At 43.6% G+C, this 15318-nt stretch overlaps 2 protein-coding genes across 3 annotated transcripts; both read left to right on the forward strand.

Annotated features, from left to right (window-relative positions):
- Positions 1 to 47: 47 nt before the first annotated feature.
- LOC122488194 (histidine--tRNA ligase, mitochondrial) lies at positions 48 to 8796 on the forward strand. Of its 2 annotated transcripts, XR_006298584.1 has the most exons (14): positions 48 to 309; positions 1752 to 1826; positions 2335 to 2454; positions 2573 to 2668; positions 3396 to 3521; positions 3626 to 3733; positions 3990 to 4088; positions 4276 to 4369; positions 4997 to 5124; positions 5218 to 5457; positions 5646 to 5762; positions 5978 to 6124; positions 6691 to 6951; positions 8702 to 8796. XR_006298584.1 is itself a non-coding variant. In XM_043589413.1 (13 exons), the coding sequence occupies exons 1-13, from the start codon at positions 202 to 204 to the stop codon at positions 6748 to 6750; spliced, it is 1518 nt and encodes a 505-aa protein (XP_043445348.1). In that variant the 5' UTR covers positions 48 to 201; the 3' UTR covers positions 6751 to 7484. The 2 variants fall into 2 exon arrangements, 1 of the variants encoding a protein (XP_043445348.1); XM_043589413.1 differs by lacking the exon at positions 8702 to 8796 and having other exon boundaries at positions 6691 to 7484.
- On the forward strand, positions 8234 to 13814 carry ZMAT2 (zinc finger matrin-type 2). Its single transcript, XM_043589433.1, has 6 exons — positions 8234 to 8363; positions 8702 to 8795; positions 9865 to 9988; positions 11423 to 11496; positions 11939 to 12084; positions 12801 to 13814. The coding sequence occupies exons 1-6, from the start codon at positions 8346 to 8348 to the stop codon at positions 12942 to 12944; spliced, it is 600 nt and encodes a 199-aa protein (XP_043445368.1). The 5' UTR covers positions 8234 to 8345; the 3' UTR covers positions 12945 to 13814.
- Positions 13815 to 15318: the final 1504 nt, after the last annotated feature.

Here is a 15318-nt window from a genome sequence, read left to right on the forward strand (position 1 = left end):
CTTCCGGCTACTACCGGAAGTACGGAAACTGGGCGTGCGCCTGGGAGGTCCGGGGCCAGCCAGTAGGGTTTGGAAGGTGCGGAAGTATTCTCTTTTCCAGGGTGCTAGGGCTACCTTCTGCAGCGCTCTGCACCCTTACTGGGTCCGACCTGCTTCGTTCCCAGGGTTCGGCGACTCGGAAAAGGGGTTTCTTGCTACACGATGCCCCCGTTCGGATTCCTGCCCATGAGGGCTTGGGCTTCACTGTTTGGCCAGCTTCTGCGGTCGCCCCGTGCTGTGTGCATCAGGGAGGTCCATTTTCATAGCCAGGTGAGCCAGGCTGAGTGGTCTGTCGGGGCAGGATCTCCAGATCCGGAGCAGGGATTCGCGGCCTGCACTCCATTAGTATTGTCAGGGTTTTTTGAGTAGTTTAGGGGTACTAAGCTAAGCGTTTTAGATGCTTTGTCATTTAATCCTCATAGCAGTCTTGAGAGGTTGTGATTATTTCCATTTTATTGTTGAGGAAACAGTAAGCTAGGTTAAATGATTTATCTACGGATACATTTATAATATAGGTCCACAATCCCTTATGTGAACCTCTTGGGGTCAAACACATTCTTTTTTTTAATATATTTATTAACGTTTATTCATTTTCTGGGAGACAGAGAGAGACAGAGCATGAGCGGGAAAGGGGCAGAGAGAGGGAGACACAGAATCTGAAGCAGACTCCAGGCTCTGAGCTGTCCGCACAGAGCCCGATGCGGCGCTCAAACTCACGAGCTGAGAGATCGTGACCTGAGCCGAAGCCGCTCAACCGACTGAGCCACCCAAGCGCCCCAGAGTCAAACACATTCTTAAGCAAAGTATATGAATATTCCCATTAAATGAGATGACTGAAGCCCGTAAGTGGGCTGAGTTCACATTAGAATTTACCTCAAAATGAGCAATGCCCATCCCTCCAAAAACAAACAAAACAAAACAAAAAAACATTTTCGGTTTTTAGATGTTTTAGGATTTTGGAATTGCAGAGGAAGGATTGTGAACTGTCATCCTTTGGAGGAGAGAATCCGCCAAAATATGGAACTCTCACACCCTCTATATTTCAGAAAGGAGCATACAGCCTTCTGCTAATAAAGAAACTACCGAATCTGTTTTACTTTGTCAAATACCCTAGCAGAGGCTTTCCTATCATAAATAACAGGGTTCAGAGCTTATTATTAATTTTCAGTCACAGCATCCTACCAATCTGGCTTTTTTTAGTTCAATTTGGATATCCATTCCTGTTCATTCCATGGGCATGCTCTGTGTTTTGGGCTGGTTCTTTTCTGTCTTCAGGTTGCTTTTTCTATGTCTCTAAGCCTAATGACTACTGCTGTCTTATTAAAAATTTATGGTTTTGCTCTTTGAGTAGGAATTGAGAATTGTAGATCATACTAATCCCTACTCCTGGATGGTTGGCGGTGGTAGTGGTGGGTTGTTTTGTGCCTTCATTGTTCTCAGGTGCTTAAGCTTTTTCAGATGTTTAAAATCTCCAAATATAGTGAATACATTTAAAAACAACAACTATGATAAAGACCTGACCTCATATGTACTACATATATAATGCACATACAACATATGTTTTAGAGTGACGCTGAGATTGGAGTAGATAAAACATTGTTCAGTCTGTTGCTCAGGGCCAAATGTCTTTGTGGGTCTGGACATAGGGCCAGAAGTGTCACAGGTCTGGACAGTCTTGAAAGGAGCACACCTCACATTCCTTTTTCTGACAGTTTGCAGAGGCAGTGTTAACATCCCAACTGAAACCACAACAAGAGAAATCAAATTTTATCATCAAGACCCCAAAGGTAATGCCCTTTTCCCTACCCTGTCCTATTAGGGTTCCTTGGAGGACTGCCCTCAGTTCTTCCCTCTGCTCTGCTTGTCTCTTCCCTAATCCCTTTTAATGTCTTTTTAGATGAATCAAAAAAAAAAAATTCCCTATTCTTTTTTTTTTTTTAACGTTGATTTATTTTTGAGACAGAGACAGAGCATGAACGGGGCAGGGGCAGAGAAAGAGGGAGACACAGAATCTGAAACAGGCTCCAGGCTCTGCACTGTCAGCACAGAACCCGATGTGGGGCTCGAACTCACGGACCGTGAGATCATGACCTGAGCCGAAGTTGGACGCTTAACCGACTGAGCCACCCAGGCGCCCCAAAAATTCCCTATTCTTGAGATATTTATGAGGATCATTCATCTGAATTCAAAGAGATTTCAACTTCAGACCTTCGATTATAGATGTTGTTTAACTCTTTGTCTTAAATGGACTTGTTTTTTGTCTTTGTTTTGGCCATGGCTCCTATTGGTTTCTAGGGCACTAGAGATCTTAGTCCCCAGCAGATGGTTGTGAGGGAGAAAATTCTTGATATGGTTGTTGGCTGCTTTAAACGTCATGGAGCAAAGAGGTTAGATACTCCCGCGTTTGAGCTAAAGGTAAGAAGGAAAAACTTTTGGGACTCCATTTTTTCACCTGTCTTCAGTTTTTGAAAGAACTTTTAGCCTGTGTTTTGGAGTCCTTTGAACTGTGGCATTTTTTGTTTGATCCCTGCAGGAAATGCTCACTGAGAAGTATGGAGAGGACTCTGGGCTCATCTATGATCTGAAGGATCAGGGTGGAGAGCTGTTGTCCCTGCGCTATGACCTTACTGTATCTTTCTAAGTGTTGGAGACTGACATCTCTTTCCAAACCCAGACGACTTTCTTTGACAAAAGGGATAAACTGCCTCTGGGCGCCCTACGTCTGTTTGCAGCAGCCTTTACTTCTAGTTCCTCCCAGAAAGCAATTCTGCCAGCAGAGCCTGGCCTGGAGTGTTGTCATTTAACTTCATTATGTATCAGAAACTCTTGTGGAAGCCTGGAGAAATACAGATTTCTGGCCCTTACCCCCAGATATTCTTAATTCTATAGCTGGAGTGGGGCTCAGCAATGTACATTGTAAACAGGCGTCTGGGGTCATGAGGGGGCAGGTGGTTTTTGACCTCTATTTTAAAAAACATCGACATAGTTGCAAGGAAATCCAGGTTCTGAAACTTGACTATTTTGAAATGGTTGAGAATTGATCTGAATAGGAAGTAATAGCCCATACTTGGAAGTTCTTGGAGCATTTCTGTTTCATTCAGTGGCCAGTAGGCCAGCTTCCCCTGCTTTTTACTGAACTTTCACTTTAGCTTGGAGAGATTCCTTCATTCCTTTATATATATTGAATGTCAAGCACTGTTAGGCATTGGGAATAGTGGGAAACAAGACAGAGAAGGTCCTTGTTTTCATCCTAGTGGATGAGATCCAGTTGATAATGGCCCATTCCTCTCAAATGTCTACACCCTGGGCCTAAGCTTTGGATGTAGTATCCTTTCCCCTTAACTTATTTATGTGAGGTCCCTTTTGCTCGTTACCTGGCCATGAATAAGGTGAAGAAGATGAAACGTTACCATGTTGGAAAAGTGTGGCGGCGGGAGAGCCCAACCATAGTCCAAGGCCGCTACAGGGAGTTCTGCCAGTGTGTAAGTGACCTGATGGGGGCAGCATGGTTTGATAGTTTGTGAGGCTACAACCTGAGAACTGGCTACTTAGTGAAGATTTTTTCCCCCCATCTTTTTCGTTGTAGGATTTTGACATTGCTGGTCAGTTTGATCCTATGATCCCTGACGCAGAGTGTTTGAAGATCATGTGTGAAATTCTTAGTGGATTGCAGCTGGGGGACTTCATCATTAAGGTGAGACCAGGGCTAAGGACTGAGGGGAAAAATCTGGATTTGGCCTGATTATGTCCTAAAACATAGGTGACCCCAGCCTTTAATCCTATAGATCTGGCATTTTCTCAGAACAGTTATTTAATTTTATCTATATCTATATAGTCATCCTATGAAATTTTTTTCTGTCATTTTTATGAGACAGGCTAGTAGGGACTGCCATTGTTTTGAGGGAAAGGGCATTGACGAGGCACTTGTGTTACTTCCACTGAGTTCCCAGGTCAATGATCGGCGGATTTTGGATGGGATGTTTGCTGTCTGCGGTGTTCCTGAAAGCAAGTTCCATGCCATCTGCTCCTCGATAGACAAACTAGACAAGGTAACAAAAAAGACATGTTTTAGTAGACCATATCCGAGTCTCTGCCCTGCCCTCAAATCTATACCCCTGTCGCTGGATTTCCTGAGCTGCCTCTGACTTTGCTGAGTATAATGTTAGGTACTCATGACATTTCCAGTTAGATAAAGAAGGATTTTGGAACTGGGCTAATATTTGGGTGTTTGCACAGATATCTTGGAAAGATGTGAGACATGAGATGGTGGCAAAGAAAGGCCTGGCTCCTGAAGTGGCTGATAGAATTGGGGACTATGTTCAATGTCACGGTAAGAACCAGGGTTTTGTGGGCTATGTGATAGAAGTGGAGTGAGGGTGATGGGTGTACAGACTTCTGCCTCTGAAACAGCTCTTTTCTGAAGATGTGTGACATCAGAACCTGGCCTGAATTTAATTTCACTTTTACTTAGTGTAACCACTTTGTGTCCTCAGATGGCAAAAGCAGAGGTGAGTCTGGTCATAAGACATCAGGATTTTTTTTTTTTTTATTAATGTTTATTTATTTTTGAGGTTTTTGTTTGTTTGTTTGTTTGTTTTTAATAAGAAAATGAAGAGGAGTAGGAGCACCTGGGTTGCTCATTTGGTTAAGTGTCTGACTCCTGATTTTGGTTCAGGTCATGATCTCATGAGTCATGGGATCGAGCCCTGAGTTGGGCTCTGCACTGACTCAGCAGAGCTTACTTGGGATTCTTTCTCTCTCCCTCTCTATCTGCCCCTCCCCCACTGGCCCACTTCTGCATGCATTTGTGAGAGCTTACTCTCTCTTTCTCTCTCAAAACAAGTAAATAAACATTAAAAAATAAGGAGGACTGGCTGGAACAAATTAGGAATAAATTTGGATAAAACAAATCTGGGTGAATAGCACAGACCTTATTTCTCCCCATATGTCTCCCTAGGTGGGGTTTCCTTGATAGAGCAAATGTTCCAGGATCCTAGACTATCACAGAACAAGCAGGCTCTAGATGGCCTGGGGGACTTGAAGCTGCTATTTGAATACCTGACTTTATTTGGAATTGCTGAGAAGGTAAGCTGAGTTGGCAGTGGACCTTTTGCTGAGCTTTGGGGCTCTCAGGGTCCTGAGTGTTTTCTGGGACTTACTATAGCCTTGTTCCCACAGATCTCTTTTGACTTAAGCCTAGCTCGGGGCCTGGACTACTATACTGGAGTAATCTATGAAGCAGTGCTACTACAGACCCCGGCTCAGGCTCAGGAGTCCTTCAATGTAGGCAGTGTGGCTGCTGGTGGACGCTATGATAAGCTGGTGGGCATGTTTGACCCCAAGGGCCACAAGGTGCCATGTGTGGGACTCAGTATTGGGGTAGAGCGAATCTTCTCTATTGTGGAGCAGAGGATGAAGGTAGGTCTTAGGTTGGGGTGGAGTGGGGCTAGAGACTTAAACTCATGTTTTTGGATATACAGTGGGACTGTTTTTCTGATGATTCTTTTTGTCCCTTTTTTTTTTTTTTTTTAAGTTTCTGATGCACAGGAAGTTTTGGCTTTTTTTTTTTTTTATTAGTTTTATGTTTTTCCTCTCTCTTTAATCAGACTTTTGGTCAGAAGATACGGACTACAGAGACCCAAGTGTTTGTGGCCACACCACAGAAGAACTTTCTTCATGAACGGTTGAAGCTAATTGCAGAACTTTGGGATGCTGGGATCAAGGTATGATAAATCTGATATCCAGGTCATCTAGGTATATGTGGACATTCAGGTGGCCATTTCTACCTTATGCAAGGTGGAACTTAAGAAATTTCTGGTCTTCACTAAAGTGTCTTCTAGTAGAAGGGTTAGGTACTTATTTCTTTGGCAATGCTTGTTCCTGGGGTTGAGTAGTGTGGTTATTCCTCAGCCCCTTACTCTGTCTTCACTGTTTTCAGGCAGAGCTGCTGTATAAAAACAACCCTAAACTACTAACGCAACTGCACTACTGTGAGGACATGGGCATTCCACTGGTGGTCATTATTGGTGAGCAAGAAATGAAAGAAGGGATAATCAAGCTTCGTTCAGTGGCCAGCAGGGAGGAGGTGAGTGGGGGAAATGGAAGGCACCAAGGGTTTCTATCTTTCTTAGATTCTTTTTCGTTTTTGTTTTTAATGTTTAATTATTTTGAGAGAGAGAGAGCATACTTTGCAAGTGGGTGAGCAAGGGAGGGGTAGAGAGAGAATCCCAAGGAGGCTTCACACTGTCAGCATAGAGCCCAGTGCAGAGCTCAACCTCACAGACTGTGAGATCATGACCTGAACCTAAATCAAGAGTCAGATGCTTAAATGACTGAGCTACTCAAGCTCCCCTAAAGATTTTATTTCTTCAGTATTCTCAGCACCCATCATGGGGCTCAAACTCAGAACTCCAAGATTAAGAGTCACATGCTCTATTTACTGAACGAGACAGGTGCCCCAGGTGTTAGAATCTCTTGAGGGCATACATTGCCCATTCCAGCTTGAAGCCCATACTTCTCCCTGGTTGCATGCAACTTATGGTTGCATAAGTAGTGGGAGCAGATGCAGAGTAAAACGCATGTGGAAAAGCAGTGACTAAGAATCTAGTATCACTCTATAGTTTGTCACATGAAGGTTCTTTTATGTTACAGGTGGCTATTAAACGGGAAAATCTTGTGGCTGAAATTCAGAAGCGACTATCTGAGTCTTGACTCTTGCCTGATTGCCATCTGCTGCTCTTTCTAGAAAATGTTTCTTCTAGAACTGAGTTGCTGATGGACTTCACAACTGCTGGCCAGGATGGGTGACAAGTTCCTCTGCCTCCTCCACCCTTTCTGGGTACAGAACTGTGGAAGGCCCTGAGGACTCCTGGGCTAGTGCAAGCAGCTATTCTGCATGGGTGCAGATGGCTGGTATGTGAAAGAGACCTGCTCTAACTGCAGAGGCAGAATTGAAGTGCCATTGAATGCTGCCAATAGGTACTGAGATGGTTGCTTTTAGCAAAGCTCTAGGAAAGTTGCCTAAGGCTGAGACCATTGAGACCAAAAGTCAGAATCTTAGCCTTCTACTGTGGCTTCTGAACCAGATTCTGGGGAATTTGTCCACAATCTGCCCTTGGCCTGTCCAGGGAGTTTTGGAAGACAGCAAAGAAGGGGGAACAGCTACTTTCTCTTTTGTTTGAGGACAGAGATGCTATCCTGAGGGCAAAGTAGTGCTCATATTGATATGGCATGTCTCTAGCCCATCCACATAGAGTGAGGCTGTCTGTTTAGTAATTTTGAATGTTGAATTTAATAGGTGACTTGATGCAATGGTCTAATCTTTTGAGATTTTGGAGACCATTTCCTGTGCCAGAATTACTACTCTGACTTTATTCCGTATTCTCCTATGGAGGTGACCTTTCTAGAAGTGATTGGATAATGTATTAAATAAAATATTAAATGAAGTAGCTTGGGTGATTTGTCATCAAGAGATTGGTTTGCATAGACCATAGAAAATGCTTGAGTGTACACTAGAGAATTCTGAGAGCTAGGAGCAACCTCCCTGGGGTGATGCTTCTGTATTCAGTGAATGGAGCAGTCACAGTTCCCGACTGCTGCCCATTAACCCCTCAACTCCCAACTCAACACATAGTGAGTCATCTGTCAGAGTTCTTCACCCTACAGAGTTGCTGATGACTGGCCTTTCCAAGTCCAATCATGTTAATTAAATTGTGCCCTATAGATTGAAAGACTGTAAGATTCCTCAGTTTAAGGAAAAACGAGTTAACCAAAGGGTGTTAGCGTTGCTTCAAAACAAGGAGAGAGTGTGCAAAAAGAATTTTATATTTGTGCCTTGGGAAGGCTGCAATCTTTAAAAACACTGTGGTGTCAGGACCGTATCTTTCGTGCATACAGGTAAATGGGACACCTAGAACTCCTGATAACCAATTCAGCCTTAACGAAAACTTAGAAACTCTTGGCAAACGCACGCAAAATTGCTTAAATCAGAGGGCGCTGATGTGGACCGTTGCCTCGTTTGTAAAATAGATGAGTCGAACTAAATCAGCCCTTCAACGCACGTTTTGAAAGCCTGGGGAAAGAAACGTTTGTAGGCACCCTTACTTCCGTGTTGCTTCAAACCCCCCCTTGCGCATGCGTCATTTTCTTGGGTCAGAGGAGGGGCCAACAAGCTTGTTTAAGAAGCCCTCCAGTCCTTTGCTCGTTTAGAACACGAGACTCTAAGCTTATTGGAGGGCAAGCCTCCTTTACGGCTCAAGGCCGCTTTTTACGTCATTTTCCGGCTTCCCATTCACTTCGCAGTGAAGATGGCGTCCGGCAGCGGGGTAGGTGTTGTGTGTGTGTGCGGAGGCTTTGGTCGGGCGAGGGGCAGAGGGTGGCTTCTCAGTGCGGAATATCCTGCAGCCGGCTGGCTTCTCGACACCTCCTTGTGGTGTAATGGCCCGGATTCAAGAGCTTCCCCGTGGGGCTCTGGTTCAGGGTTTGTGGAATCGCGGAGGTCTCTTGGGTTTGGGTCCTGAGGCTACCTTAGTCTGGTGTGGTCCGGAGAGTCTTCGCTCTCCACAGGTTCGAGGGACGCCGTGCCGCGTAGACGCGGGTCTTTCCATTTCTCTAGGGGTCGGACGTGATTAGCGACGAATCTTGAGCGCTTTTTTCTCTACAGACGAAAAACTTGGATTTTCGCCGAAAGTGGGACAAAGATGAATATGAGAAGCTTGCCGAGAAGAGGCTCACGGAAGAGAGAGAAAAGAAGGATGGTGCGTGCCTGCTCCGTCAAGGGCTGTGGGTATAGTAGAGGCGAAGCCATAGCTGGGAGCCGGTGGGGAGTTGAAATGCATTGACCTTTTACGCCGTGTAACCTCTGGCAGAGCGTTGCCTCCTTGCCCCTTGAGTTCTTAATGTATAAAATGAGAGCAAGAAGGACTGAAGCGGTTTTGAGGTGTTTTCCCCTCTGTTTTTTCTACTTCCTTGCTCTCCTTTTGCTTGGCTCATTTCGTACTTCCCTGAAGTACAGATAAGAGAGTGGAATCCTTAGTAGTGACAGAAAAGAAGTGGAGTATTTTGATGCTGTGCATTCTGCTATTGAGGCTGGCTTCTTTCCCTTGAAGTCACTTAAGGGGAAGAAGAACTGGCTCAGTTAAGACGTTTCCCTGTAGTCTGAGAAGAGCAAGGGCTACTAAGGAGTGTGTGATTTTTTTTTTTTTAAGCTGATGCTCAGTAGTACTGCTCCCTATGTACAGTGTTGGGAGTTGGTGCTCCTCTCCTAGATAGAGATTCCACTGTACAAAAATAAATGTCTTATTTTCTGTTTTCAAACGTATACATTCTTCTTTCATTTTAGTTTCACACCATCCTGTACACACTAACCCTTTTAGTTTTTATGTAATTTGTACAGTAGTGCCAGCCACATAACAGCTATTTCCTGAATATTGATCTTTAAAAATTTTCCCCAGCCCTGTGAAGATTCTTTTCTGTGTTAATGCTTGGGGTATCTGTCTGAAAGTGTCTTTGCTCTTTTAAAAGTTCGCTTTTTGTGAAAATTCAGAACTCCTCCTTTCAATTCAGTTAATCAATAAAAAAAACTTTGCTTTTAGACTTGTTGGCTTTAAAGTGGGTAAAAGCTGTACATAGTTTAGGGACTGCTTATCATTTTTCCTGTGTCGAGATTCTGTCTTGGTGCTGCTAGAAGTGCTCCTTGTGTCCCTGGCTTTGGGTTCAAGAAACAAATGAGAGTAGACACCTGTATTTTGGGTATCATGCATTTCTTTTCCTTTCTGGTTCAAGAACTGAAGTATTGAAGAAACTTTCTCCTCTATTATACTTTAGGAAAACCAGTGCAGCCAGTCAAAAGGGAGCTCCTCCGGCATAGAGACTACAAGGTGGACCTGGAATCCAAGCTTGGGAAGACAATTGTCATTACTAAGACCACACCACAATCAGAGATGGGAGGGTGAGTGACTTTTCATCTTTCTCAGGAGCCAGGAATAGGTATAATAAACTCTGTGTTGCTTTTAGCAGGTGTTGAGGAGGTTCCCTGGCCCCAGGATAACAACCTTGTTGCCTACAATTCTACCTTTAAGTTTGTTTTTCTTTGGTCCCCCAAGGTCTCAACTAAACATAATAGTGTCTCTAGGAGGAGTCACTCGGTAGGCTTATTCATACTAGTACCGTAAGTGCTACTTAATATTTTAAAGAAGAAATGAGGAAAAGAACTACTGAAGAGATATTTAGGGGAGAGATTAGGTGGAGATAGAATGGAGCCTAGGAGCTGTTGAATAAAGGGAGTTGAGGTTCCAGACTGGCTGCAGAGGCTGTAGTTGTTATGGATTGCTTGGTTATACACCTTCTTCCTGACTACCTGCCTCCCATGGTAAGAAGTGTCCTACAACAACTCTTTATTCTTTTGCCCACCACTACTACTTCCATGTTCACTTAGTCTTTCTAGCAGGAGGGCAAAACAGATAGCAATGAATGACATGTCTGAGTTGCTTAGAAAATCCACTAACGTCATTCCTCTTTGTATTCGTTCTCTCTTGCTTTGTAAGTTAACAAATCCAAAATTTAGCATCATGAAATAACAAATAGCTCACAATTTCTGTGTCTAAATAATCTGGGAAAGGCTTAGCAAGGTGGTTCTGGCTCAGGGTTTCACAAAGCTACAGTATAGGTGTGTGGTGGGTCTGCCTTCATCTGAGGTCTAAGTGGAGCTGAATCATTTGATTGAAGGCTTTTTCACGTGGCAGTGCTTTAGAGGCCTCAGTTCTTTGCCCCATGGGCTTCTCCATAGTGCTGCTCCATAGTGGCTTCCCCAGAGTAAGACACGGACAGACTAAGACAGAAGCCACTTTTTTTTTATAACCTTATTTTGTAAGTGACATAGCATCACTTTTGACATATTCTTTTAGTCACAGACTAACCCTAGTACAAATTGGGAGGGGACTACACAAGGTAGGAATACCAGGAATTTTGGCGTCATGGAGGTTGGCTACCATATTCTTCCAAGAGATAAAGCTTTATGAAAATCAGACATGCCTTCTTGTAAAAAGAAAATTTACCTAAAAAATAGGACTTTCTTGGCTGAAAACATTAAGATCCTTATAGCTAGTGGGGCACCTGGGTGGCTCAGTCGGTTAAGCGTCTGACTTCGGCTCAGGTCATAATCTCACAGTCCATGAGTTCGAGCCCCGCGTCGGGCTCTGTGCTGACAGCTCAGAGCCTGGAGCCTGTTTCAGATTCTGTGTCTCCCTCTCTCTCTGCCCCTCCCCTGTTCGTGCTCTGTCTCTCTCTGTCTCAAAAATAAATAAACATTAAAAAAAAAAAATTAAAAAAAAAAAGATCCTTATAGCTAGATTTGACCACAAGTGCTATTTATTCTGTTTGCTAGGTATTACTGCAATGTCTGTGACTGTGTTGTGAAGGACTCCATCAACTTCCTGGATCACATTAATGGAAAGAAACGTAAGGCTTGGAGGTAGTTTATGCTTAGGGCTGGGTTTGGGGAAAGGGTAGTTTCTGTTGGATCTTTTTTTAATGCCTGAGAAATACTCTAATTGCTTCAGTACAGGGCATCCTTTACTTCATTATCTAATGTTTCTGGAGGCCCTAGATGAGACACTGTTTCAAGCTTTCAACAAGAAGACCATGGTCTTTTCCATGGCCTAGCTGTCCCCACTGGTATGCATTTGCTCAGTAAAGGCAGTTGAACACCACTTACATCTTGGCTATCTGTAGCTGCTGCTTCTGGGAACAAGTAAAGCCAATGGAGTTTCTTCCAACCATAATTATTTTTGCTTTGTATTTTATGAGAAGTTTTTTTTTTTTTTTAATATAATGTCAAGAAAAGACTTTGAGGGACTGGGGATGTACTGACATTACCTTTTTCACTCTTGATCCCACCCAGATCAGCGAAATTTGGGCATGTCTATGCGTGTGGAACGTTCCACCTTGGATCAGGTGAAGAAACGTTTTGAAGTCAACAAGAAGAAGATGGAAGAGAAACAGAAGGATTATGATTTTGAGGAAAGGATGAAGGAGCTCAGAGAAGAAGTAAGGCTCTGCTGTTCTTTCATCTTTTATCCCTTAGCTTTGAGTTTTATGTTCTGAATCATGGGGAAGCATTCTTCCTCATTCCACTCCCACCCCCAGAGGATAATTGAATCCTGAATTTCTCTATATTGGGGGAAACCTTTACTGCCTTTCTTTGGGACTCTCATGATCTTAAGAATATGGCTGAAACCTATTCTTTTTTCGTGGACTCTCTGGGCCTACTTACTTTTTTTCTTACTGCAGGAGGGATTAAATACACCTAGTCCCCAAGAGGCATGTGGAACCAGCCTGACTGGGTCAGAATTCTGTTTCCTTCACTTACTGGCTATGACTCTTGGGCAAGTTATAGAACTTTTCCATGTCTCGGTTTCCCCATATTAGAGATCTTAATATATAATCTACACAAAGCACATAGACCAATTCCTGGCATGTGCTGTGTGCCCCAGGATGATAGGTACTATTATGTGGTTTTGCTTCCATAGCCTTTTTTAAGAACCAGAGATAACCTGGAACGTAGGACTGAGAAGTGCTCTTCACAGGCTAAAATTTCTCTTTGTTGTTTCTTATAATCTTTAGTGTGGCTTTTCTTCTGTTCTTAAAATTTTATTTGTCTTTAACTGCTTTCTTCTAAAGATAGAAAGGAATCTTGACCTCACTTGTCTCTTTCAATCTTTGGCTCAGGAGTCTGAACTGATTCTGAGTGATTTCCCCCCTAGGAGGAAAAGGCCAAAGCCTACAAGAAAGAGAAACAGAAGGAGAAGAAAAGGAGGGCTGAGGAGGACTTGACATTTGAGGAGGATGATGAGATGGCAGCTGTGATGGGCTTCTCTGGCTTTGGTTCCACCAAGAAGAGTTACTGAGGCTTTCTATGCTTGGCCCTTTGCTAACTTTGTGTGTGAGGGGGGGTCATTTTTTTCCGGGGTACTTGGGAAAGTCCTTAAGAGTGGCAATGGGGAGGGCTCGAGGGTGGGTGTTTGTGGTTTCCCTCTACTTTGGGAAAGAGCACAGGATGCAGAGGAAATGCTGTGGCATGTTCCTTCAGCCTCAGTATGTCACTGGAGTCACAGGACCTCTGCCTGAGTTCCCAATAAAAACCTCTTCTGAGGCTGCTTTCCCTAAACTCCCCCTGCATCTTTCCCTCTTCATCTGTCCAACCTCTTACCTGAGCATACTACATTGATCCTGTGTTCTCCCTTTGTTTTAATTTTGACTCTTGGCTTAGCCTGCAGCAGAAGGGTTCTCTGGGTCCCCAGTTTCCAGTTGCTAGCATATTTTTGACCAGCCTTCTATCCCCCTCAACCTCCTCTGGTTTTCTGCCACCTGTGCATGCATGTGTATTTCTGCCTGGGTCTGGTATGTGCGGGCGTGTGTGCATGAATTTGTCACATAGGGGGAGCCTGAGCTAGAACCTCAGAGCATTGCTGCCTTGGGGCCTGATGTTCTTGGCTCCTTCAGTGCATGTAACAGGAAATTAAATGGGATGAGTGTTTGGTGTGGTTTTTGTCTGGTGAGTTTTTTAACCTTTGTTCTTCATATGTAGACTGTTGAGCGTTTCCTGTTTGTTTCATTTTATTGAGGATTACTCTTTTTTTTCTTCCTTGTGAGCAGGCTCTTGGAAGAACCTGTTTGATGCAAAAAAGAAAAAGGAAAAAAAACTTCATATGGGAGCCCTTGGGTCTCAGAGACTGTTCAACATGTATAATAAATGGCATTGACTGGGCCTATTCACATTTGGTGGGAACATTCCATATTCTTCCCTGTGTATTGTTTTTTTCTTCATACACTGAGTATTTACATATAGAGCTTATTCTTTCTTCTCCCTTCATTTGAGTCCTGTCACTTTTTTTTCCCTAGGTTCCTTCAGCACGAGTTGTATTTTCCTCTGATGGGATGTGTATCCGGAGGAGACTGAACAAAACTTTTTCTCTAATTTTAGCCTCCTTTGGTCTCTTTTTTGGAACAGCAGAGTTGAGGGTTGAACTTAGTGTGTTCCTTATTTGCAGTTAGACTAAGCACAGGGTTACTGGATTTTGGCACTGTTGACATTTTCGGTTGGCTAATTCTTTGTTCTGGAGGCTGTCTTGTGCATTTTAGGATGTTTAGCAATATCCCTAGCCTCTGCTTGTAGTGCACCTCCTCCCCAAGTATGACAGCTAAGATCGTGTCCCCAGGATATGGTGAAATCCCTACTCCCAGCCCCATTCAGAACCACTGAGAAACTGCCTTCCCTACTTTGGTGTAACTTGAGCATTAGATCACACAGATTGCTGAACTAAAAAAAAAAAAAAAAAAAAAAAAGCTTTGAAAATCCCTGGATTGGGTACTGTGTGTCCCAGGGATATAGAAGAAAAAAATCAGTCCCTTAAATAAACCAACAATAGTTACACAAACTTCTGTATCCTGAAAAGAGGACTCTATGTGGGTTAACAAGGCTGCCACCATATATGCCTTGTTTACGTTCTCTGCCTCATGTAGCCCCCTTGAAGCATCTGAGTCACCTTTGGATCCCTTAAAGTACTATACTCTTTCCTTTGGACTTTTGTACGTAATTCCCTTGCTGTCAGGCATAACTTGACTAATTTGTTTCTGACGCTGAATCTTGCCACTGGGAGTGTTATGAATGTTATCTACTGGCTCAAGGCCTGGTTCAAAGTATCTTATACAATATTTGTTGGCCAATTGCAAGCAGATTAGTGAGTTCTTTGCTTAACAGTATTGTGTGCTCTACAGGTCCTTCAAGTCAGACTCTAGTAGTTGGGGCTGTTTTGCTCACCCTTTTAAGGCAGGCTGGAGAAAATATCAGTGAGCTGAATTCCTTCCATGATTCAGTACTCTTTAGGAAATCATCTAATTCGCCTTGTCTTCACAGGATTTCCCTCCCTCTTTGGTACAGTGGAATCTTAACTCGAGTCACCCCTACTAAAAAAGCAATTCTGAATTCCAGGTTCTCTAAATTCTCTTGGGACTAACAAGTGGTTTGAGTCTCTAAGGGGTATGTCTAGGTAATGAGTGTATGAAGGGATTCAAGGCGGTGACTTGAAAAGGTGGAGGGTGGGGTTGGGGAAAGGAGGTGGGATGGAGGTGGGGTGGGGTGAGGAGGTGGGATGGAAATTTAGGAGCCCAGAGCAATCCCAGATAACTCAGAAATCTCTGGAAGAGAAACTTAATTTGATGTTTGTGGTCTTTCTAAAATCTATGGAAATTTTGCATTTTGGTTGAGGAATATGCCTGTGA

The sequence above is a fragment of the Prionailurus bengalensis genome, chromosome A1 (genome assembly GCF_016509475.1).
Source record: "Prionailurus bengalensis isolate Pbe53 chromosome A1, Fcat_Pben_1.1_paternal_pri, whole genome shotgun sequence".
In the NCBI taxonomy this organism is placed as follows: Eukaryota; Metazoa; Chordata; class Mammalia; order Carnivora; family Felidae; genus Prionailurus; species Prionailurus bengalensis.